The 26,337-nt window shown below is 41.9% G+C and overlaps 1 protein-coding gene across 10 annotated transcripts; it reads right to left on the minus strand.

Annotated features, from left to right (window-relative positions):
- Positions 1-712: 712 nt before the first annotated feature.
- Positions 713-25,899, minus strand: ZNF502 (zinc finger protein 502). Of its 10 annotated transcripts, XR_014304624.1 has the most exons (4): positions 8,644-11,828; positions 6,472-6,546; positions 1,178-3,340; positions 713-1,102 (listed from the first exon to the last, which is right to left on the minus strand). XR_014304624.1 is itself a non-coding variant. In XM_082705846.1 (3 exons), the coding sequence occupies exons 2-3, from the start codon at positions 17,159-17,161 to the stop codon at positions 14,994-14,996; spliced, it is 1,629 nt and encodes a 542-aa protein (XP_082561972.1). In that variant the 5' UTR covers positions 17,162-17,220; positions 25,794-25,899; the 3' UTR covers positions 13,249-14,993. The 10 variants fall into 10 exon arrangements, 5 of the variants coding, with proteins under 5 accessions (XP_082561972.1, XP_082561973.1, XP_082561974.1 ...); XR_014304622.1 differs by having other exon boundaries at positions 713-3,340; positions 8,810-11,828; XM_082705846.1 differs by lacking the exons at positions 713-1,102; positions 1,178-3,340; positions 6,472-6,546; positions 8,644-11,828 and adding exons at positions 13,249-16,567; positions 17,107-17,220; positions 25,794-25,899.
- Between the last annotated feature and the right edge of the window lie 438 nt (positions 25,900-26,337).

Raw genomic sequence — 26,337 nt, forward strand, 5'->3', positions numbered from 1 at the left:
TCGAGGAAGATGATAATATGCCTAGTTAAGAATACCTCCCCAGCTCCTGCTAAAGGTAGCTATATCACAGCTCTGGCAATTTGAGAAATAAAAATGGATCTTGTACAAGTGAGCTTCCAACACAAGTGTCTTGACAGAAGAGAGGATCTAATGTATAACATGGAGACTGTAGTTAATACACTGTAGAAAAGAGAGATACAAGTAGAAGTCTGCTTTATAAAGCTACAAGGTGTTTGATACAAGAAAGCAGATCTGGCAAGCTTGAACCTTTGTCCTTCTCTCTACATCCTGCTACATCCAGGAGCACATACATGAAACCTAGGAGTACTAGGTGCTCTGTTTTTTTTGGCCTAAGGAAGGCAGATCCTTTCTGTGGCTGGTTTAGTGGAAAAACTCAAGGCACTTGGATCCTGATAGCACGTTTCAAGGAGCTACTGCACCACCCACGGACTGCCAACCTCAGGACTTGATACATGAGAATAAACCAAAAACTGTAGTCAGTAATACTGCTTGCTGACACCTGAGAATTCAATGTCTCCTGCCCTCCTATTCCCTTAAGAGGCCCCCTTTAGTCTTGTGCTCCAAGAATCTGTCAGCCTCAAAAATAAAAGCCAATTATTTTACCAGCATTATGGGCTTATTTGAGAATAGTGGATGATTGCAATTCAGGACATACAGGCTACAATAAAACTGTAGGCAAGTCAGAAAAACAAAGGAGGGAACTGCTCATTTATAGAGGGAAGGGGGAATTGGAGGAGTTGTTACAAACAAAATGTCCTTTGGAGTACACTGGGGGTTTGAAACGTAATGGCTTTTCATTGGCTGAGCTGTGGCCATCTCATTGGCTAGGCTATTGTCAGGCAAGGAGATAATCTTCCTTCTTCCTGCTTGGGGTTAGTAAAGTAGGCTTCTTGTTAGGAATGCAAGGTGTGGCTCTTTCTGTTGGTTCTGCAAAGGACTGCAAGGTATAATACGTGTAAGTTCCCCCTTCTGGCCTCCCAATTCTATCTTAAGTGACATTTTCTTTATTTAGTTTCACAAATTTGAAACAAATACAGCCACATAGTAATCAACATGCTTATGTTTTCTTCCATTTCCACCCCTCTTTATTCACATATGACTTCTCCTTACCAACTCTCCCTGCCCCCACCACAAACACACAAAAGTCCTACAATGCAAGTTTTTATTTAGTTAGTGTCATCAAAGCTTCCCTGTTCATGGGAAAGAGAGGTCTAGAGCTTGACATGAACTAAGATCCAACAGCGGAGGTATCCAAATCTTAGCAAGCTCTTCTGGGTACCCAGAAGTACACTTCACAATGTCCAATCAAATTCCAATATTTTTTTTTCTCTGATTAAATCTTCATTTTCTTGAGGATAAACTGGTCTTAAATTGTATTCTATTTAAATCGACATAGTTTTAATAACTTTCTGTAGAGTAAGCATGAAATCATAACCCAATTTCAAGAATGTTCTTTAAAAAAAAAAAAGTTCTGGGGCGCCTGGGTGGCTCAGTCGTGTCTGCCTCTGGCTCAGGTCATGATCTCAAGAGTCCTGGGATCGAGCCCCGCGTTGGGCTCCTTGCTCTGCCAGAGGCCTTCTTCTCCTTCTCCCACTTCCCCTGCTTGTGTTCCCTCTCTCACTGTGTGTCTCTCTGTCAAATAAATAAAATCTTTAAAAAAAAAAAAAAGTTCTTAAAAAACACATTGAGAACCAAAAACTAATGCTATACTTTGCTTGTTTTCAGTAGCCAGATTTATATACCTTGGGAACATCTATGGCTCAAAACCAATGAATGGTAGTTATTTATTACATACAACTCATTTTATTTTCAAGACAACCCTAGGAAGTATCCTCATTCTTCTTCTGAGGAGGATGGGAAAAACAGGCTCAGAAGGATCCAGTCTTATACCCGTTGAGTGGCAAAGAAGTCATCAAACTCAAGACTGTCTAGTTCTGAGTCTACTTTCTTAACTTTCAGGACACCTTGCGTCTTGTTCAACGTACAGAATGTTCATCCTGGCTGAAGACTGAGCCTTAAAGTCCTAAGAATTTGGGGGCGGGTAGCAATGGCATTTTCATAGACTCTTTCCGCACTGGTTATACGCCAGGTTTTATTCTCCAGCATGAAGTCTCTGATGTCGAACAAGTGCCGAGCTGTGCCTGAAGGATTTCCCACATTCAGCACATTCGTAAGGTTTTTCTCCGGTATGAATTCTGTAATGTTCACTAAGGTGTGCCTGTTTGCGGAAAGTTTTTTCACACTCGCTACACTTGTAAAGTTTCTCTCCAGTGTGAGTTCTCTCATGTTCAACAAGGGAGGAGTTCTGAGTGAAGGCTTTACCACATTCCGCGCATGCGTAAGGCTTCTCTCCTGAATGAATTCTCTGATGCTGCATGAGGCATGCACTCTGGTTAAAGGCTTTCCCACATTCATTACACTTATAAGGTTTATCTCCAGAGTGACTTCTCTGGTGACGGGTAAGGCAAATGCTTTGACTAAAGGCTTTGCCACATTCGGTGCATTTATACGGTTTCTCTCCGGTATGAATTCGCAGGTGTTTGATAAGGGATGGACTCTGACAAAAGGCTTTGCCACATTCTGTGCATTTATAGGGTTTCTCTCCAGTATGAATTCTCAGATGCTGGACAAGGATTGCTTTCGTTTGAAAGGCTTTCTCACATTCATTACATTTATACGGTTTCTCTCCTGTGTGAATCCTCAAATGTTGAGTGAGATTTGACTGTTTACGGAAACAAGTTCCACATTCACTACATACATAGGGCTTCTCTCCCGTGTGAATCCTCTGATGCTGGGTAAGAGATGATCTCTGAGTAAAGAATTTTCCACATTCACTACACTTTGAAGGTTTCTTCTGCATGTTAAGTCTCTGAGGGTTCATTTGCAGTGAAATCTGGCTAGAACTCATGCTGCTTGTGACACAAGGGATGTCTGTCCAGTAGGTGCAGGTTTAGAGGAAACTGTCTCTCAAATTCATGACACTTACAAGGAACTTTCTCAAAGATAGTTATGGTTACAGTAAAACTGTCCTGGGAAAGCTCTGGGTGTTTATGTGTGCATGTATTGTCCCTTCAGGCATTCCTACAGGATACCCCTCTTCCTTCTTCAGGATGTTTCCTTCTCCAAACGCAAACCCTGGACAACCAGGTTTTCTGACCCTGCATGTCTTCCAAAAGTCACTTAACACTTGCATCAGACTTCATCTTCTTGTTTGAAAAAAATATCACCAAGGAAAATGTCCTCTGTGCAAAACGGGGGACCTGCATTGTGGAATCTTTACTTTATCCTCTTCTCAATAATTGAGATAGATCACAGTGACCTGGAGAAAAAATTAGATAATAGAGAGAAGAGATTTAAGTAGTGACAAATGTTGGGAAACCTATAAAATTCCCTATTATGATTGATTCTGGAATACTTAAGTACTAAAAATGGATCCAGGTAATTTAGGATCATCCAGAGTGATAAATAGTAGAATGTGAAAAGGGTAAGTATACTGGGGCACCTGGGTGGCTCAGTGGGTTAAAGCCTCTGCCTTTGGCACAGGTCATGGTCCCAGGGTCCTGGGATTGAGCCCTGCATCAGCCTCTCTGCTCAGCAGGGATCCTACTTCCTCCCCTCTCTCTGACTGCCTCTCTGCCTAGTTGTGATCTCTGTCAAATAAATAAATAAAATATTTGAAAAAAAAAGATAAGTACACTAATCTTGGGTAAATTAGTTTTAATGGAAAAATACTATCTATCTACAGTCTATTCAAAGAATAAGTGAAAAGTAATTACATTTCCTTAGGTTGCCTGTAAGCAGTATCTTGCTCATGCTTTTTGAGAAAGTACAGATTTACATCATTGCGGTGGGGCACTTGGGAGGCTCAGTCGATTAAGTGTCTGACTCTTGGTTTTGGCTCAGGGTCCTGGGATCGGGCTCTGCACTCAGTGGGGAATCTGCTTCAGATTCTCTTTTCCTCTGCCCCTTTCCCCTCTCCTCTCTCTAAAAATAAATAAAAAATTTTAAAGGCTATCCAGGCTGTAACTTTTACTAGGTCCATCACACCAGTCCTTCCTATTCACTTGCCTTGATAAGTGTCTCTGGACCTCTCTCTCCAAAACATACCGCATCTGTAGCTCTCCCGCTATGTCCAACTGGAAGATCTTTAGGTTTGAAAACTAGAGCCCTGCTTATTGAAAGAAAGTAAGATATCATTTTTATTTACAGGAAAAGTAGGATTGGGTTGGTCCTTGAGAAAGAGATTCCCAGAATCTGGCCCTCACCTTTGATATTAATGAAATGCTTCAGAATCTGATACACACTAATCAAATTCACAAAATGATGTAGAAAACAGTTACTTTACTGATCTACAATGAAAAATTTATATGCTCAATGTCCAGCTCCTTGACACACTCTCTCCACTACAAAAAAAAAAAAAAAAAAAAAAAAAAAAAAAAAAAACCTATTAGGAACCAAATCACTGTCATCAGGATACTCCTTAGAACTTGAGAAAGAGAAATACTTAGATGATCTTAATGGCATCAGACTTTGAAACCCTGATGCTCCGAGAAAGGGCACACAATCTGAGAACAGATATTTAGGTGCCAAACATCACCAATGTCTTCCCTGGATGGTGCTAGAGACACTGACACATTCTGATTCTCTGAGACCCCTTTTAATTTTAGTTTTTTAATATGCTATGCATAAATATAACCTCACTTTATAATAGATACTACAGAGGATATAGGATAAATTTAGTCATTTTTTATCACCATCCCACCCTAACAAAACAAAGCCCATTTCCCTCCTAGAGGTTATCATTAAGTTTAGAGTATATTCATTCAGTCTTTTTTCTTTTCTTTTTTTTTTTTTTTAAGATTTTATTTATTTATCAGAGAGAGAGGGCGAGAGAGCGAGCACAGGCAGACAGAATGGCAGGCAGAGGCAGAGGGAGAAGCAGGCTCCCTGCCGAGCAAGGAGCCTGATGCGTCAGGACTTGATCCCAGGACGCTGGGATCATAACCTGAGCCAAAGGCAGCTGCTTAACCAACTGAGCCACCCAGGCGTCCCTCTTTTTTTTTTTTTTTTTTTTAAGATTTTATTTATTTATTTGACAGAGAGATCACAAGTAGGCAGAGAGGGGGAAGCAGGCTCACCGCTGAGCAGAAAGCCCGATGTGAGGCTCGATCCCAGGACCCTGGAATCATGACCTGAGCCAAAGGCAGAGCCACCCAGATGCCCCTTTTTCGTCTTCTTTCTACATATTTTTATACACACACCATTTGATTCTCTCTACATAAATATGATTATTCTATAGGTTCTTCTGTGTGCTATTTGCTTTTATTCCCCCCAACTAAAGAATGTGCCTTCAAGATGATTTCTACCCTGATCTACCCTGGCTAAGACTTAGTTGGTATATATTGGTATTTCTGCACAAATTGTTTACAGTCAGAGACCAATCTGATTAGGCAGTACTGTACTGCACTGATTGTTAAATATATTGAGTATTTTTCCAGAACGTATCTATCTTTATCTTCTGTATAAACTTCCAGTGTAGATACAGTATATACAAAAGTTAATGCCAGGTGGTTTAAATAGCTGAACATAAAACCAAAACTCTAACCATGCTTTTATTTCCTTTATTTTTAGTGTCTCAAAATTGTTTTTTGGTTTGTTTGGGGTTTTATTGCCATACAAAAAATGCATACTCATTTTAAAAAACAGTCCCCAACGGAGATTACTTAAAATCCTACCATCGCATGAAAATACAGTTAGTTTTGTGACAATCTTTTCTTCTAAGCATCTCCTAGTGCATATACACATTCACAGACACACATGTACATATATTATGCGTACATATTAAACTAGACTGAATTCTTCAGGTCATAAATAGTCACAATCTATTCATAGAATTCCCATAGCCTAAGAATCCAGTTCATAAAGTACTGTTCTTACTGAATTAGACAGATCCGCAGGCTCCATGTTGCCTTCTGATCTCCAGTAAGTTGCTAATACTTAGGCTTTTATTCCAAACAGAGCCAGGAGCCCATTCATATTCTCTGAGGAAACATTTAAATCACCTTTGCTATAAGTCTTCTAGTAATTTACTACCAGGTTTCCCACGTCTGACTGCTACCCCATTAAAGCATACCCTTAGCAGTTCAGTGAGTAGCTACCAGGCAACTGCACAGGGGGAGCTATTCTTGCTACAATTTAAGTACATGTGATATAAAATTAGTACATTCTCTGATCTGTCCTATAACCAATTACTCCATTGCCTGCTTCCACAATGGGCCACACTCACGCTGATTTTAATAAGGGGTGGTCATTTCCAGTGGTTCTGCATTTTCAGTCTGCAGGGTTTAGGTGTAGTGGCCACTGGTGGGTCCCACTACAGGTCTGCCAGCACTTTGGAATGAGCAACCCCGTAACAACCCATCCTGGGCTCTCTAGTTAGATTTCACTTACCCAGAGATAAGCTGTGAGGAACACAAGCGACACTAGTTTGTCTCCTGGGGCCTTCTTTTGAGGAAGGGCAGGAATCTGAGGCATGGAGGGAGGAGAAAAAAGCACCCATAAATTGTCAGCCTACTTCCTTCCTAATCTAAATTCAGAGGAACTCAGGAATAGCCAATCCCTAATGAAATAACTATTTTAAGTCTGAGTGAAGAATATCATTATTCTCTTAAAAGAATATCACCCATGGGGTGCCTAGGTGGCACAGTCGGGTGAGTGGTCGACTTGGGTTTCAGCTCAGGTTGTGATTTCAGGGTGGTGAGGTCCTGCAGTGGCCTCCAAGCTCAGTGTGGCATCTGCTTAATACTCTCAATATCTCTCCCTTTGCCCCCCACCTCAGGCACTCTCTCAAATAAGTAAATCTGAAAGAAAAAAAAAAAAAGTATCACCAAGGACAAAAGTCAGTAAGTGGGTTGTCTTCCAAGAGACCTGACAATGCACAAAGAAAAGGGGCAGGTGCTCCTAAGGACTATCCTGGGGTAAAATATCCTCCACAAGAGAGAAAGTTGGAGCCAAGCCCCCCCCCCCAAAAAAAAACTACTGGAAAAGCCATTGACTTCAAAAGTCAAAAACCAGGGTTATGGTAGAGGGCAATAGAACAAACATTGGCCTGAGTCAAGAAGTCTAGGTTTGAGTCTGGGTTCTGAATGTGTTCAATGACGTAAAGCTAGTCACTTGGTCTTATCTGTGATTTGTTTTCGAATCTGTGAAATGAAAGTGGAAAACTAGTATCAACATTCTGTGATCCTTTGATTCTAAAAACACATGGGAGGGGTACCTGGGTGGCTCAGTGGGTGAAAGCCTCTGCCTTCAGATCAGGTCATGATCCCAGGGTCCTGGGATCAAGCCCCACATCGGGCTCTCTGCTCAGCAGGGAGCCTTCTTCCCGCACCCCGCACCCCACCTGCCTCCCTGCCTACTTGTGATCTCTGTCAAATAAATGAAATCTTTTAAAAAAAAATGGGAAAAGAGCAAAAACTTCAGTTCATCTTTGATTGAGGATGGTTATTCATTTATTTTAAAAATACTAACTGGTCAGGTACTATGTGTCAAACAAGGAGGTTAGTTAGCTCTTCTGAGAATAGGCTGAATCAACATCAAGGAAACTCCCCTACAGTAATCTTACCACAACCAGAGGTAGAGGAATTTCAGGAAAATAAGACCACATCTATGTGAAGCAGAATCTCCAAGAAAGGATGAGGGAATATTTTGGAAGATGTTAAGGACCCCTCCCAGGAGGAAAGCTTTTAAGAACTCCCTCTGAACACTAGTAAAAGGCTGGTAACCAGTCTAATACATCCCAATCCACTAGCATCCCTCTGTTTTTCACTGAACAAACTACTTCTTTTCAAACTTATACTCAACTTTAATATTCAGCTCAAATGTGAACCACTACACATCTTATAGGTGGATAATTCTTCACTTCCAAGGCCCTTTCTCCTCTGTAGTCTCAAAGAATTTTACGTGGCTCTACCATAGCACTTCCCATTTTTTAAAATTAACATATATTGTATTATTTGCCTCAGGATACAGATCTGTGAATCATCAGGCTTACACATTACACAGCACTCACCCTTCCCAAAGTCCATAACCCAACCACCCTATCCCTACCCCCCCCACCCCCCAGCAACCCTCAGTTTGTTTTGTGAGATTGTCTCTTAGGGTTTGTCTCCCTCCCGATCCCATCTTGTTCCATTTTTTCCTTCCTTGCCCCCCAACTCCCCCCGCCCTACCTTTCAAATTCTTCATATCAGAGAGATTGTATGATAATTGTCTTTCTCTAATTGATTTATTTCGCTCAGCATAATACCCTCCAGTTCCATCCTTCCCATTGTTTTGATGCTCTGATTACATGTCTTCCTCTAGTAAACTTGAAGTATGGCATGGGCTCTGGGACCAGAACTCCCTGGGTTTGAATCGCTGTTCTAGATTTATTTTCCAAGTGATCTTGGGTAAGTTACCTAACCTTCCTGAGGCTCTTTTTCAAATGTTATATGGAGTAGATAATAACTATTTCATACGGGTGTGATGATGCATAAATAATACATGGGAAGTATTTAGAAAAGTGCCGTCAATAAATAGTATCTGTTATTACAGTACTGAGTCTACGTCTTCATACATTACCTGTTCTGTTGCTATTAGACAAGAGCTTAAAGGAAGTTGATAACTCTCACATATAGTCATTCAACCCGTGCAACTTTGTCAAGTGGCAAAGCAAGGAATAGCATTGGCTTCTAGAAATCTGACAACTGAAGCAATCAGAAGTTCACTTCCTCCCTTAAGTACATACAAACGGAACCCAGGTCTCCCGACTCCCAGAACAGGGCTCTCCAACAAGCTTCTCCCTTCCCTCTTCAGGGCCAGGTGGCTCCGACCCCTCGCTCCAAAGATTCTCGCGCGCCGGGAAGAGGAGCAGCCGCAGGCCAGCCCGCGCTCCGAGACCAAACCGGGCTGCGAGACCAGACCGTCGCACTCTAGCACGGCGCCTCGACACACAGAGCGCTGCCCGCAGGCCTTCCGCCACACATAGCGGCACTCGGGCGTCGGAGAGACCCGGGGCAGCTCGGAGCCAGTCCCCGCCGCGCCGGCGTGACGTCAGCAGCTCGCGCCGCGGGCGGAACACTATGTTCTCCTCTCTAGGAAGGCGGGAGCGGCTTCATCTCGGTGCTTCCTTCCCCGCCCAGAGCTGGGGGTTCAGCCCGACGCCGCAGACGCTGCTGCAGAAACAGCCTGCAAACCCACCTCGCCGCGCTCCTTCCCAGAGTAAGGAAACCGAACTGGAGACTCGTGGCAGACCACAAGTCGCTCTCACTACTCATTCTGCAACCTGGCCACACTGATCTTTCTAAAAACTCTTCCACGTCACTGCCTTTTGGAGGTCTTCCCAAAGGTTTCACAAAGCTGGCTTAACCTTCCTTACATTCTCACATGCCAGAAAGCTGGTTTCGTCACAGGAACCTCAACACCCTCTGCTTTAGGTTTTGTTCGACAACTGCCCCTGAGACCAGAAGAGCTCTGTTTTCAGCTTAAGTCCCAGATTATCAACGTGTAAACTTGGGCAAGTAATTTCTCTGTGCCTGTCTCCTGACTTAGAGAACATAAATAAATAATGGTACCGAATTTCAAAGGTTATCATAAAGATTAATGGGCTTAATGTGTGTAATTACTAAGACGTTCCAACATCTTTAAAAAGTTCAGTAAATGTTTGTTCTGTCACGCTCCGCAAATTCCAGCTCCAGTCCTCTGCATTGGCTTCAAGGAACCTTGCCAGCCCTCAAGGCCCTCATCCCCACTACTGCAAAACTTCAGATCTTGCTGAGACTCGCACAGGGAATACTTGCACATACAGGCTCCTTTTGACAGTGTGTTCCTGGGATGAAGGCATGGGTAGCAGGGTACCTGATCCACTCCACTTCCAGGCATTCTTACGGATGTGCACGCTGTAGGAAATACGGTGGTTTGCTTACCATATCCCTACTGTACAATTCATAAGGAGCCCTCAGCAAACCCTTGAAAAAAAAAATGAATGAGATGCAGCAGAGAAGTTATCTGCTTAAACTTCCAGACTGGCTGGTTTAACACAATGAAGTCCCTTAAGGAGGCTGAAATTAGGAGTGTAGATGCTCCAGACTAAGGCCATTATTAACCCTGTTCAGCTAAAAGAGGACCCTTCGTAGAACTGTCAGCTGACATGACAAGAAACAGTAATGTTGAGCTCACCTTGCTTTTTACCAAGAGTCACATTCTCAGCACTTCTTTGGAGTCAGATAGCAAGTTCCTCCTGTCCAATGCACCCCACCCCCACCAAGCCCTAACATCTCACAGGCCAAAGAGCCTAGGCCTAATCACTTTTTACCTAACTTTTAAGCTTCAAAGAATCCAAATCAGCAGGCTCTTCTGTGTAGGAACTAACTCTAGAGTGGGGTACCCTAAGTAGAGCAATTTACTAGAAACATTAGTCTGGGACTTAACACAATTTGGGCTGAGCGTCTATCACTGAGGTGGGAAATGGGTGGGGAGACAGGCAGGGGAAGAGTGGACACCAAAAACATTCCACAAAACTAAAGTGACCTTAGCCCTGCAGTGGCCAGTAGCTAAAGGGGAGTGAAACTGAAGCCACCTGGAGTCAAAGCTAGACTTCTGCATTAAGTAGGCAGAAAGGTGAAATGAAAATGTAAAACCAACTTATTTTTCACACTCACACACTGGAAAGTCTGAGGGCAAAAAATCTCTTTGATTTAAAATGAGCTCCCAGGCTTGCCTGGTTGGCTCAGATGGTAGAGCACAGGACTCTTGATTTAAGGGTTTTGAGTTCAAACCTCATGTTGAGTGTAGAAATTACTTAAAAATAACATCTTAAAATGAGCTCCTCCCATCCTCACAAGCCAGGCAAGATTGCAGCCCTATGCAGTCAAATCTATATAATAAACACAACTAAAGAGGAATCATGGAGCAGAGGTATGACCGATAAAGAGAAATCTGAAGGAAAAGTGAGAAAGGACATGGGAGTTTAAATTTCACATGTCACTTCCTAGCAGCGTGACTTTGGGCAAGTACAACCACTTGTTTTCTCTACTGTTGTTCTGAGGATCTGATTTGGCCTCATGCCATGTCCTTGTGAAATCACAAGTTAAGTTTCAGCACACTGAGAATGAGCACCACATTCCAGTTCTTTATCATCTGGAGCCAAGGAAAGCTGTGAGCTCAGGTAGTGCTTCCACACTGGGACTGCTAAACTCAAAAGCTCTCCTGCTACACCAGCATCCGTATTCAGCTCCTGCTTTCCTTATTTCAGAGATATTCCAGTTGACATGGTTCTGCTTCTACAGATGCAAGCATTTTCCTCCTCCTGGTGATGCAGACATCAACATATCTGAAAGCACTTTGTTAAACTGTGATGCAACATTTCAACAGCTCATTTTTAACACAAGGGTTTTGTTTTGTACAAAGTATTACTTTTTCCTAAGGAACCCTCTGCTTAATATAACCACACAATCTGTATCTTGAGGAAAGATTCGGAATGCTTGTACCTGGCAAACACTTCATGGACACACTCATATCCTCTCCATACCTCCCTTCTGCTGGCAACTGTGGACCTAAAGTCACAACCTGCAAAGCAGGCGTGGAGAAGTGTCTGACTTGGGTATTTTAGTTGAGCTCAACAAATATTTACTGAGCAAATTTGAAGTGCTAGGGACTGTGGATAGAACGATGAATAAATATCACAGGGCCCCTGCTTTGACAGAGCTGACAGTCCAGTGGGAAGAGAAAGATTTGGAAACTAGCCACTACAATGGAACATAAGTAAAACGAAGAGGACCCTTCGTAGAACTGTCAGCTGACATGACAAGAAACAGTAATGTTGAGCTCACCTTGCTTTTTACCAAGAGTCACATTCTCAGCACTTCTTTGGAGTCAGATAGCAAGTTCCTCCTGTCCAATGCACCCCACCCCCACCAAGCCCTAACGTCAAAATACCGAAATAAAAAACATGTGAGGTCAGAGACAGCTTCAAAGCAGGTGTTGCATGAACATATTCCTAAGTGACTCATGGGAGCTTTCCGGGCAAGCAGAAGGCAGGCAGGCAATCGAGGCTACAGGAAGAGGCTGTGCAAAAATCACCAAAGTTGAGGTCAGCAATGATACAGAGTCACAGGATTTAACACTATGGAAGTGTGCAACGCAGGGAAGGCAGCTGAGAGGGATGATGTAGGTATGGGCCCCAGAAGAGCTCTATTTATTTATTTATTTTTGTTTTTTGTGCATGTGGAGGAGCTTTAGATGCCTTCTAAGGGGCTCAGATATTCTGAGATAACAGAGCTGCCAGTTGTGCTTTGCAAAGACCATCCAAAAGAAATGTGGAAGATGGCCTCATGGGGCAGGCAACTGGAAGACTGACTGGGAAAGTAGGAAAATGGTCTAGGAAATAAACTAGGATGTGGACTAAAGCAACAGTGGTGGACATGGCTTCCAGACTTGGGAGATATAAGCAGGATACAGTGGTTGCTTGGATACGAGGACTGTGTAAGAGACTGACCAAGAACAATTCCAAGATTTGGCACCAGAGTGACTGGGCACTTGGCTGTCCAGTAACTGAGAGAAAACTGAGAACAAATATTTGTCAGTGTGAGATTACGGGATGAGGACGGTAGCAAGATGACAAATTCTCTTCCTTCCTGTTTTCCTAGGAAGTAAAAATGGCATCAGACTCTTAACCTGAGGATTAAAATATTTTTGGATTTTTAGAAAATCTCCTAAAAAGACCTTGGAGATATCGTTCATCCGTAGAGGTCCCATTTCTTCCTTAAGAAAACTCTCCCAACTCTCTCTAATCTCAAATCAAGAACTCTAAAGACAGTACTGTATAATTATTACACTAAATACCTACATATCAGGAAGTTGCTAAAGTTTCTGGTGGGCACAGGTTGATTAAAATATATTAATTCAACAAATATCTACTGATTATTTCCTGTGTGCCAGCAATGAATTCTCTAGTGTCATTTTCATTTAGAAAGTACAAATATGGGTGCTTGGGTGGCTCAGTTGGTTAAGCGACTGCCTTCGGCTCAGGTCAGGATCCTGGAGTTCCGGGATTGAGTCCCGCATCCGGCTCCCTGCTTGGCAGGGAGTCTGCTTCTCCCTCTGACCCTCTCCCTTCTCATGTTCTCTCTCAAATAAATAAATAAAATCTTTAAAAAAAAAAAAAAAGGAAGTACAAATACATCAGTATCTCCTTTGGGTATTATAATTTTTTCACGAAAATAAAATTCTAACAGGGTTATCTTTGTCCATAGGGTATTAATTTACTCAGTTATGAACTGCCCTGTGGCCGGTTTTGGGAATAGAATCTTCACAGCTGCAGAGGGAGAGAGTGCTGTTTCTGCCATGTTCCTATTAATAGTAATTAATAGCTCAAACCACTGCTTACAAGATAGCTGTTCTGGAAAAAAAATTAATGCTGAGTTCTAAATAACCAACCATTCCAGAATCAACTGACTTTGTTTTTTTAACAGTCATTATTTTAAAAACGATATAAGTTTCAGGGCATAGAAACTATTCCAAATAGCAGTGAAAGGTAATCCTCACCTAATCTCTCAGAGCTCAAACTTTGGGTAGCAGTAAAGAACATGAAAGGGAGTAAGGAAATAAGGGGAAAACCATGCCCTTTTTCTTAAAAGAATAAAACACCATCATAGTGGCAAACTGTACTAGTTCAATACTTAGGGACTTGAAAAAGAGGTAGAATACTTTCCAAATTTATTCCATGAAAGTCTTTCCCTAGATACTCCTAACCTTCAGGGAAGGGTAAATATACAAGAATAAGATAGTTCCAATAAAAACAGGAATATCTGAAATCTAACAAATCTGTTTAATAGCCTCCAATGGCATAATTACATGAAACCTATCCCTCTCTGCTACAATGACCAACACTCTCTTAGAGACTAGTCCAGCAGCCTCAACTCCATCCAACCTAAAAAGCGGATTGCTCTCTTCACTAATGGTTTCTCCTCCCTAAACATCAATTAACAGTTGTTTGGACATAGTTAACCCTGGTGGGTCTCTCTCCCCTGGACCCTACAAACCAGTGGCCCAGGCAAACTTATGAGACAGGTGTACACCTAGTCCAGGGCTGGGATATGTAGGTAACCTGCTCAAACACAGACTTCCTGCTCTGAGCCTCGGCACCAGCAGTCTAGCACAAACCATTTTCTTCATGGGTAAGTTTTCATCTGGGACAAAGGTTGGCCCTTCCTCTTCCTGGCCCTCTGAGCAGATCTGACTCTCTTCCCACAAACTGGCATCATTTAAGGTTAAGTTTCTCTTGACCTCCTACTTCCTTTTTGGCCCCAAATTGCCTTCCAGCTTGAAAGGATCAGGAAAGATCTCTCTTACCCTGATAAAAGCCTTCTTCATGAACTATCTGTAGACATCAGCCCAGTTCTTGCCACATATCTCCTTATTTGTTGAATGAATGAGTAAGGATTCTTCATTTTCCCTTATTTCCAATGCCCCTTCATGAGACTGCTTCTAAGAGATGGCATGTTCTCAGATATCAGAAGGCTACTTAGCACTACCTCTGAATTGCTTCCACATGCACACTAAATATTTAGAAAAGCACCTCAGCCTACTGGTCAGAGAACACAGGTCACAAGTTGGGAAGGTGAGGCAGGAATGCAGTAAGGGAAACACAGGTGCTAACTTAACAAATGGCCCCTAAAGTAATGAGAGTCACAAGGGGAAGGAGGAGTGGTAGGTAGCCAGGATTTATCCAAAAAGCAAGAACTTCCTTTCTACCCTATATTCCCAGATGCCCAGCTGGAGTAGGCTCTGCCTCCATAAGTGGAAATACTCTTCCGAGTGTAACAGTCGGTGTTCCTTCATCCTTCCCTCCAGGAACTCTGCCTGCCCCACTGCCCTCAGCCAGATTCCCAGCGATTCTTTCTAGAGAAGCTATCACAACCTGAATGCCAGGGTTATTCACCATTGTGAAGTTTCTGGTGTCTGAAAAGGACTGAACTATGTCTGAAGAATTTTCCACATTCAATGCATTCGTAAGGCTTCTCACCAGTATGAATCCTGTAATGTTCACTAAGGTGTGCATACTTGCGGAAAGTTTTCTCACATTCACTACATTTATAGAGCTTCTCACCAGTGTGAGTTCTGTGATGTTCAGTAAGAGATGAACTATGGGCAAAGGCCTTCCCACATTCTTTACATTTATAGGGTTTCTCTCCAGTATGAATTCTCATATGCTGAGTGAGGCAGGTATTCTGATTAAAGCCCTTCCCACATTCATTGCATTTATAGGGTTTTTCTCCAGTGTGACTTCTCTGATGCCGAATAAGGCAAATGCTCTGAATGAAGGCCTTACCACATTCACTGCATTTGTAGGGTCTCTCCCCTGTATGAATTCTCTGATGCTTAGTGAGTGGGGTACTCTGAGTAAAAGCTTTGCCACATTCCTTACATTTATAGGGTTTTTCTCCAGTATGAATTCTCTGGTGTTTGATAAGGGATGGGCTCTGACAAAAGGCTTTGCCACACTCCTTACATTTATAAGGTTTCTCTCCAGTATGAATTCTCTGATGCTGAGAGAGGTTTGCCTTTGTTTGGAAAGTTTTCCCACATTCATCACATTTATGGGGTTTTTCCCCAGTGTGAATTCTCTGATGTTGTGTGAGATTTGAATGTTTGCGAAAAGAAGAGCCACATTCATTGCATAAATAAGGTTTCTCACCAGTGTGAATCCTCTGATGATGAATGAGGTGTGTGTTCTGATTGAATGCCTTCCCACATCTATTACATTTGTATGGTTTCTCTCCAGTGTGAATTCTCTGATGTTCAGTGAGATGTGAATGATTGCGGAAGGAATTCCCACATTCGTTACATTTATAAGGTTTCTCTCCAGTATGGATTCTCTGATGCTGAGTAAGAAATGATCGACATCGAAATGTTTTCCCACACTGCTCACACCCATATGGTTTTACTCCGGTGTGAATTCTTTGATGCTGAACGAGGAAGGAACTGCGACTAAAGGCTTTCCCACATTCCTCACATGCATAGGGTCTCTCTCCAGTATGAGTCCTCTGATGCTGGGTAAGGGATGAGCTCTGAGTAAAAGTTTTTCCACATTCATTACATTCCCAAGACTTTTTCTGAGTAGAGAGAGCTGGGCATTTACTTTGCTCTGAAATCTCATCAATGTGTATACTACTTGTCTCCCACTGATGTAGGTTCTCTTCTGTAGAAACCCTGAGATGTGTAACAAAGCTGGAGGTCAAGAGCAAGCTTCTCTCAAAATCATATTCTTGGCTAATTGTTTCAGGAGATGCTTCCTTGTGGATGAAAGTTATTTCCCCAAAACCTCCTTCCTGGAAAAGGCATGGTCTGGGAACCTCTCCAGAAGTGCTTTCCTTCATGCTTTCGCATGTGTATTTTTTTTCAACTACAGAATCCTGGTTTGCATCCTCTGGTAATCTCTTTGCTACTCTCCCTGATGAATCAATTTCAGAGACATCCTCCTCTTGAACAGATTTTTCCATCAAACCTGAAAGAAAACATCAGAGTGGGTATTTCTTAAATAGGACAGAATGGAAGCCCCTGAGGTTGCAGGGGCCTAACTCTAACATATGTCAATATTGGCATATAAACAAGGCCCAATAAAAGTAAGCAGAGCACATAACTCAATTACAAGTGGTAGAAAAGATCTGTATCAGGGTGGAGTTCTCCATTAATAAGAAACCCCATGGAATGGGCACTTACAGACATTTAGGAAGCCACAGAACCAGAGACAATACAAATAAAGGGAAAATAACAAACAGCAGAAAGCTAGGATTAGGTCAAAAGAAGAAACATGGGTTGTTTGTATTCAGAGTGGACAGTGGGAGAATGAATGTAAAAGCAAATTTTGGAAAGGAGACAAAATGAATATTGGGGAAAAGTTGGCCCCCAGAGATGCTCATCCACATATGCCCTCCAACATCCCTAAAAGGAGGATAATTCTATTTCCTGAGTTTCAATCAGTTTCTCTTATAAAATTTCCAAATCCCTGCTATTTCTCCCACTGGTTTTTCCTTACTCACTCACCTGGACAAACCTCTCTTCCAACCGCTCTCTCTTCAGCTCCTTGCATATTCAACATCCACAAACCTTCTCTTTGTTTTGACTGGAAAACACTTCAGAGTTGGAAAACTGGGAGCCCTGCTCATAGGGGGGAAAAAAGGTGGGGAAGGGGATATCACTGTCCCAGTAAACAGGAAAAGGACAAAGAATTGTTGCCTATGGATACTATCTAATAATTCACACAAAATCTGTTCAGATAGCAGTGTGACCGCACGGTTGGTTTCCAGCCTTCTACCTTCACAAATTCCATTTGTCAGCTGTGTAAAAAGTGATAGCCAGAGTGATACATCAGCAAACACTCAAGTGCTGGATGGATAAATCAGAATGCTATTTATAAAGATAAAGCTACCTATCAAGTAGATAGAAGTATTCATGTCTTTATACAACAATCAATATGAAAGGCCAATGAATATAATCAAAAGTTGCATTGGTAGGGATATATGGGTGGCTCAGTTGGTTAAGCATCCGCCTCTTGGTTTTGGCTCAGGTCATGGTCCTTGGGTCCTGGGATCAAGCCCTGCATCAGGCTCCCTGCTAAGCATGGAATCTGCGTCTCCCTCTCCCTCTGCCCCTCCCATTTTTACTCTCTCTCTCTCAAATAAATAAAATCTTAAAAAAAAAAAAAAAAGCTGCATGGGGAAGTGGACTCATAGCAAGGCTAATGCAGTAAGTTTGGTCCACCCATCTTCACTATCTGCCAAGGAGCTGGACAGTAGTTAGGGAACTCTATTTGTACAACTTAGAGATACACTGACTGCCCATTCTTCTAGATGTCAGATCAACTAAACAATTTTTCTTCAAGCACAGCTCAACATTAAAAGTGTAGGCTGCAGTTTAAAAAAGAAAAAGGAGGTGCCCGGGTGGCTCAGGCAGTTAAGCATCCGAATCCTGATCTCAGCTCAGGTCTTGATCTCAGGGTCATGAGTTCAAGCCCCACATTGGGCTCCATGCTAGGTGTGGAACCTCCTTAAAAAACAAAACAAAACAAAAAACACTTATACTGTGAAGTAATTTTTGACTTACAAGAAAGTTACAAAAAATAGTACAGAGTTTCTGAAGTTTGGAATGTGAAATCACAACTGTTCATCCAAAAATGTCTCTCCATATAACCCTGAATTGAGAAGCAGAATCAGCAGCATTATTTCAAGGAAAAAGGAAGACAGAAAGATGAATTTACCAAAATTAACAGCTCGGAAGGCAGTTAGAATGGCATGAGTCTGCTGAAGTACATACGTAATAAGGCTGGTACAGCTTCTCATCAAAGTCTGCGCCTCTGTGTTGAGTTTTAAAGGTTTAGGAGGATCCTATCTGGGAGGCTCCCGGGTGGCTGAGTGGGTTAAGCATCCAACTCGATTTCAATTCAGATCATGATCTAAGGGGTGTGGGATGGAGTCCCGCATCCAGCCCCAAGTGGAGGCTGCTTAAGATCCTCTGTCTCTGGGGCGCCTGGGTGGCTCGGTGGGTTAAAGCCTCTGCCTTTGGCTCAGGTCATGATCCTAGGGTCCCGGGATCGAGCCCCACATCCAGCTATCTGCTCAGCGGGGAGCCTGCTTCCCTTCCTCTCTCTGTCTGCCTCTCTGCCTACTTGTGATCTCTGTCAAATAAATAAATAAATAAAATCTTAGAAAAAAAAAATCCTCTGCCTCTGTCTCCCTTTGCCCCTCCCCCACCTCTAAGCATAAAAAGAACCCATCACACAATCCTACAGAAAACCATTTAGTAGAGTAGGGTTTCAGTATAATCAGTTAGCGGACAAAGTCAGACACGCCCCCACCTGCCTAGAACTTACATTACAGTTGGACAATGACATTAAAGTGTAGTTACAATTATGGAAATTATAAAAGTGGAAATATGGGATGCGGGAATGTAAAGAAAAGGGGACCTAATGTAGTCTCAGCAAAAAAGCCTTCCTGGAAAAAAAGGTAAATAGGAAACAGGTGAAGATAGAAAAGAATAGACCAGAGATATGAAACAATATACAAAAGAAAACAAGCTCAGTACTTTGGAAAAATGAAAAAGATCCAGTTAGACAAAGTATTAAGCACCAAAAATAAGACATGGAGACTGAAGCAAGCAAAAGCCAGATCAAATACAACCTATGAACTATTTTAAGTGAGTAGAAAGCCATAAAAGGAATATGAAAAGGTTTGGGAGAAAAAGAGACATGAGCGCATCTGCTGTTAACAAAAAAAACACATCCTTCTGCCCATAGCAAAGAGGGAAACTGTATGAACAGTGGAAGGTGGGGAGGCAAGGTGAAGGCTAGAAGGCCTCGCTGGGAGGTTGTTTCAGCAGTGCAGTAAGTAGACTGGACCAACTAAGAGACAGAATCCACAGGATTAGATAAATATTGGGTAGAGGTGTGAGGGAATGGGAGAAGTCAAGATAATTTGCTGGTTTGGGGCTTGAGTGATGACAGCAACCTTTAGAGAGAATGGGAACACTGGTTGAGAGAGAAAGAAGATACATTTAGTTTTCAAATATCCAAAGAGAAAGTAGGCATACACATCTGGAATAGAAGACAGAAGTGTCATGAAGAGAGTAACTACCATTCTGGAGGGAACAGATAAAAACATCAAAGGAGTGTGGCTAGGAAAACCTCAACAACAACTTTATATATTAAAAGGAAATTTAATTCTGGCTTTTGATTTTAGAGATTCCTAATCCCCTGAGAGAAATAAAAGAATTTAATATGTGATAAAATTGGCATCCCTAGTCATAAAATATTAAGTATTTATAAATGATGTTGGAACTGTTGCTTAACTACCTGGAAAAAACACTTAGTGAGAGTCCTACCTCACACCACATACCAAAATAAATCTAAACTAGTTAAAGGTTTAAATATAAAAAATGAAATCACAAAATAAAATACTAAGAAATAATTGACTTTAGGGATAGGATAGGCTTTTCTAAGCAACATATAAAAAAACACAAACCACAAAGGACAAAACTGGATAAATCTGGTCACAGAAAGACAACAATCTCTCTATCCAAAATACAAATAAAATTAAATGACATACAATCTAGGAAAAGTATTTTTGATTTATACATCAAGGAGTAAGTAGATGCACCTAATGGATAAAAGACTTCTTATTAAAGAGTAAGGAAAGGGGCACCTGGGTGGCTTAGGAAAGGGGCACCTGGGTGGCTTAATCAGTTAACTGTCTGCCTTTGGCTCAGGTCGTGATGCCAGAGTCCTGGGATGGAGCCCCACGTCAGGCTCCCTGCTCAGTGGGGAGTCTGCTTCTCCCTCTTACTCTGCCTGCTGCTCCACCTGCTTGTGTACTCACTCACTCTCTCTCTCAAATAAATAAATAAATAAATAAAATCTTTGAAAAATAAAATGAAGAGTAAGGAAAAAAGAAAAACTCATAAAAGAATGAGACATACAATGTATACAGCAAAATTACAAAAGGCCAATAAACATAAAAACAAAGTTCCATCTTGGTGGTAATCAAAGAAATGGAAACCAAAAGAATAAAGAATCTATTTTTATATCAAATTAGAAATTTTCTTTTAAGTGTTAAAAGTCAACACTGACAAAGGTATGGGGAAAGAGAGCTTCTCATACACAAGCAGTGGGAATGTAAACTAGTACCATCTTTCTAGAGATAATTTGGCAATATACATCAGGTTTTAAAATTGTAGGTTGAGTTGTAGTTGGAATCCTGGGATCATCATTTTGTAAGTATAGGAACTCAGAAAAGAATACTAAGTATATACAACACCTAGATGTATCTCAGAAGATTCTCAAAATCATCAGGATGCCTATAAAATGCCTATATTCTTTGATCTAGTAATTCTACTATTAGAACTTTTTCATAAAGAAGGAACTTCCCAGGGTATCTGGGTGGCTCAGTCAGTTAAGTGTCTGACTTTTGATCTCAGCTTGAATCTTGATCTCAAGGCCCTGAGTACAAACTGCAGACTGGGCTCCATGCTGACTGTGGAGCCTACTTAAAAAAAAAAAAAAGAAAAGAAAAAAAAATTTAAAAAAAAAAAAAAAAAAAGAAAGAAAAGAAAAAGTCATTTCCCACAGAAGAAAAAAGCTGAACTCCTTTGTTACCTGTAAAAAAATTACCCTGCATGTTGCTGGAAAACACAATATTCCTACCAGCGGACACTGAGGCTTAGGAAGTTATGGTACTTCCTCTTGGTGGAAATTATACAGGCATTAAGATAACTAAAAATGAAAATAGGTGATCATTTGGAAAAATACTTATCTCTATGTAAATGAAAAGAAAATGAAGGACTTCAAGTACATCATATATATGTTTGTTAAAGCATGCTTTCTTTTTTTTAATGCTTTCTTTTTTAAAAACTAACTCTAATCTCAAGAATATGTATCAAATTGTTGACCATGACCATCTCTGAAGAAAAGGATTATGGCAAACTTTTATGTTAGGGCCTATCTTTGTGTAATGTTTCAAAGTTTTCCCGTAGGAATAAACAGCTTCTGTAATCAGATTTTTTTTTTAAAGTGAAAAAATATGATCAGAGATGAACACAGAAATGTATGTACAAAGATCACACTGTTACTATAATTGTAAAATAAGCAAATAAATATTGATAGCACAGCAATATGATAGATTTTGTAACTATTAAAAATCATGTTTTCAAAAAATATTGATTAGAAAATACAGTATGTTAAAGCAGGAGAATACAAAATCAAAAATCAAAAACACAAGACACAAATGTTGAAGACTATGTGGAGGAAAAGGAACACTTATGCACTGTTGATGGGAATGCCAACTGATGCAGTCACTGTAGAAACAGTGTGGAGGTTCCTCAAAATGTTAAGAATAGAACTATCTTACCACCCGATAATCACATTACTGTGTATTTACCCAAAAAACACAAAAACACTAATTCAAAGGGATACATGCACCCGTTTACTACGGCATTATTTACAATAACCAAATTGTGGAAACAGCCTGTGTCCATCAACAGATGAATGGATAAAGTAGATGTGATATACACACACAATGAAATATTATTCAGCCATAAAAATGAATGAAACCTTGCCATTTGTAAAAACATGGATGGAGCTAGAAAGTATAATGTTAAGTGAAGTAAGTCAGGGAAAGACAAACACCATATGATTTTACTCAGATGTGGGATTTAAGAAATCAATGTGGGATTAAGAAAAAAGGAACAGGGCGCCTGGGTGGCTCAGTGGGTTGAGCCGCTGCCTTCGGCTCAGGTCATGATCTCGGGGTACTGGGATCGAGTCCTGCATCGGGCTCTCTGCTCGGCGGGGAGCCTGCTTCCCTCTCTCTCTCTCTGCCTGCCTCTCCATCTACTTGTGATTTCTCTCTGTCAAATAAATAAATAAAATCTTAAAAAAAAAAGAAAAGAAAAAAGGAACAAGCAAAAAAAGAGAGAGAGAGAGCGCTAAAGCAAGAAACAGACTCTTAACTACAGAGAACTGATGGTTACCAGAGGGGAGGAGATGGGGGGGAATGGGTAAAAGAGGTGAGGGGAATTATAGTGTACACTTGCGATGATCACTGAGTCATGCAGAGAATTGCTGAATCACTATATCGTACACCTAAAACGAATATAATATTGAATGCTAACAATACCGGAATCATAAATAAAAAGGAACAAGTGAAAATTATGTAAATTTGATTTTGGAAAATTTATTTAAATGCCTGCTTGGTTTTGATGTAAATTCTGGTTGAGACTCACTCTCCTGGTCTCCTGGTATCATGAAGTCAAGGGACTTGTACGTCTTGTTTGCAAAATTTCCAATGCTATCAAAATGTCTGGTTCTCAATGCTTACAGAGGAAGACTGATTCTCAATGATTACTGCTCTGGGACGGGATGAGGCTGGAGCAGAGAGGAGGAATCTGGAATCTTCACAAAACTTTTGTGTATGGGCACTGGAGGACCTTCTAGTCAATGAATGTGCAGAGAAATGAAGCACGTAATTCTCAGGGCTCCTACCTTAGTTTGTGAATGAAACTAATAATCTAAAGTTCCCAAAGGCACACCTTTTAACTCTGCTACAGTGATGGCTCATGTACATATTAAGAGCCCTCAAAAACTTGGACCTCGGGGTGCCTGGGTGGCTCAGTGGGTTAAAGCCTCTGCCTTCAGCTCGGGTCATGATCCCAGGGTCCTGGGATCGAGCCCCACATCGGGCTCTCTGCTCCTCCGGGAGCCTTCTTCCTCCTCTCTCTGCCTGCCTCTCTGCCTACTTGTGATCTCTGTCTGCCAAATAAATAAAATCTTTGGAAAAAAAATACATGGATATATACAAGACACAAAGAACAGAAGAAATCCACCAAAATGTTAACATATGGATGACTAGAACATTTAATGGGTTACTTTCCTTTGTCCTTTATACTTGTCTATATATTTCACTTTCCCTAAAAATAAACATGTATTACTTTTATTTTTTTTAATTTTTTTAAGATTATTTATTTATTTATTTGACAGAGAGAGATCACAAGTAGGCAGAGAGAGAGAGAGAGAGAGAGAGGAGGAAGCAGGCTCCCTGCTGAGCAGAGAGCCCGATGCGGGACTCAATCCCAGGACCCTGAGATCATGACCTGAGCCGAAGGCAGTGGCTTAACCCACTGAGCCACCCAGGCGCCCAACATGTATTACTTTTATAATTAAGGACATAAACATGTAAAAAATGACAGTCCTTGCTCATGAGTTTCAGCAACAACAACAACAACAGAAAAACAAATAAAACAAAAAATGCTAGATCCAATGAACATGGATCTTAATTAAGTAAGAGGTTATTCAAGTAAGATTAAAGTGAACTAAAATGGGAGTCAGGAAACTGCTCTGCCATAGCCCATGTGAATGGACCATGTACATGACTAGCTATCTGGCTCAAAAAGCTGACAAATTTTAAAATATCCTAATTGGGGTGGAGAGAGTATCCATGAGTCCTTTCAGCTTTAACATTCTGTTGACTCCTTAACTAATGAGTTAATTCATGTAAAGCATTTATAAAGATATCTGCCCCATGGCAGGAATTCCACAGGGGTCAGGCATTATTATGTTTGATACTAAAATCTATGGAGAAGAAAAGACATATTGGTGACAACCCTCTCCTCCAACTGTGAATTATCTGAGCTGTTAGCAGTTTATGTCAAACTGGAAACTTTTTCTGTAATGGGCTAAAAAATAAATAATTTAGGCTTCATGGGCTATATGGTCTCTGTCACAACAATTCAATTTTGCCTTTGTAGTTTGAAAACAACTAGACAATACGTACACAAATGAACTTGGCTGCGTTTTATTAAGGCTTTTTTTTTTTTTTTTTTTTTTTTTTTTAACAAAAACAGGTGACAGACCAAATTTGGCCTGTGGTCCATAGAGTACTGACTCTTAGTCTATAAATTCCCCAAAGAGGAAGGCACAGAGGAAGGTTTTTCCACCAATGCCTAGTGTAGAATAATCTGATTGTCAGTGATTTTAAGAAGATAAAAGGATCTGTCCGAATCCAGGTTTAGGAGAGAGATAGGTATTATGGTGAAGGGTAAAAGCAAAAAAGGAAACTTGTTAATAGCTTAATCCTGTTAAGATTAACAGGGACCTAGCTCTCTTCTCTTACCTTGTAAACGCTTTCTTCTCCCTGCCACCTCCTCACCTCTCGATAATGAGCTAAAGAATTGTAGACAAGCCACGTGGGATATTTCACGAATTTGATAACACAATTCCTTCAATAAGACCACCCTCAAACGTGCACTTCTCTGAAGCCCTTCTTGGGTTTGTGGGTTGGCCAAAAGTACATACTCATCCAGGCCGCAGCAGCGCACTAGATCTCCCTCTTCTGCAGCCTTGGGTCACTAAGTGGCCATGCCTCCTTAGACAGTCATCTATTCTCTCCGTACCTCAATATCCTCATTAAAAACTACAGATAATAGTGGTGCGGGTTAAATAGATGAGCCCAACTGCTTCGAACAGGGCTCTTTTGCACTAAGTTTAAATTATCACAAAAATCTTACATACATATCTATCTTCTTCCATTGCTACACTGGACGCATCTTCCCATTTGGCAGGCTCCAACGTCATTCATTCTGTAGCCCCGCCCCCGAGCTCTAAGTACTCTTTGGCAAGTTTCGCATAGTAAAATTCCGTTGCAAAACAATCACGTTTCCGTACGTGCTATCCCAGACATGCTGTCAACTGAACTTTGTAAAGAAAGGCAGGACTAGACAGTCCAACTTTAGAAATGAAGCAACAGCCTCTGTGTCCTCAGGAATTCTATAACTCAAGAGACTCGAGACTCGCCACCTAGTGCGCTCTACACTACTGCCGGGTCCTAGTACGACGGTCCCTAAAAAAGTTTCTGAGCAGCAGGACTAATGGCGGGGGAGCAGGTGGTATCCACACCGAGAACTCTGAGCCCCGAGACTTCGTTTCCGAACACGGGTCCTGGCTCTTGGTCATCTATCCATCACTCAGTCATCACTCATTCGTTCATTCCCGCCACCATCTTCTTAGAGGCCAGCTCTGTGCCGGGCCCTGTGCGGCAGCCGCTGGGAGTTCTGGGCCGCACGCGCAGACAGCACTCCGAGGGAGCGCGGCGCCGGGGCAGGCTTCCTACAGAAGCCTCCCGCCAGCCGTCCCAGCCGAAGGCGCCTGGAGCCACTCCTTTCCCCTCCCTGAGGCCCCGCCCGCTCACCGTGAGGTCCGGGGGCTCCCCGCGGGGTGGCGACTACGGTCCCACAGGTGCGCGCAGGCCCAGGGCACGGGCTTACCCTCCCCCCAAGCCGGAAAAGCAGTGGCGCGGCCGGTAGTGCGTCACCAGCGGCTCCTCGCCTCTTGTCTCGCTCATCCTTCCGCCGCTTCTCTAGGAAGCGGGTGGAGAGTCTCGTTGGGGTCCTCAAGGAAAGTCGATGCCGGGGGACCTGGTTTCCCTCCAAATCCACCCAGCCAAGGGCCTGAGGGCCCATTAAACACTACCTTGGCTCGGAACTCGGTGACCACCTCATCCCTAAGGAAAACTGTAGTTGGGGTGGGCGTTAGGGTTGGAGAGACTGCTGAGTAGGAGTCGGAATCGGCTGTCATCGAGGCACTAGTGTATTCCATCTGCTAAAGGATAGCCGCTGATTAAGGATCTTGAGGGATCCACTATTTAGTGGGAATAATGGGCAAATTCCCGTTCTAGGGCCCCACACACTGACCTTACCGGGCAATATCTCTTATTCTGCTATTACTCACATTCC

The sequence above is a fragment of the Mustela nivalis genome (genome assembly GCF_964662115.1).
Source record: "Mustela nivalis genome assembly, chromosome: 1".
NCBI classification, from domain to species: Eukaryota; Metazoa; Chordata; class Mammalia; order Carnivora; family Mustelidae; genus Mustela; species Mustela nivalis.

Excerpts from the sequence above, each read along its gene's own strand:
- ZNF502 (XM_082705846.1), bottom strand. The coding sequence starts at position 17,161 with ATGTTGAATATGCAAGGAGCTGAAGAGAGAGCGGTTGGAAGAGAGGTT. Across the intron at positions 16,568-17,106 it reads TGGAAGAGAGGTTTGTCCAG|GTTTGATGGAAAAATCTGTT; the intron begins GTGAGTGAGTAA and ends GTTTTCTTTCAG.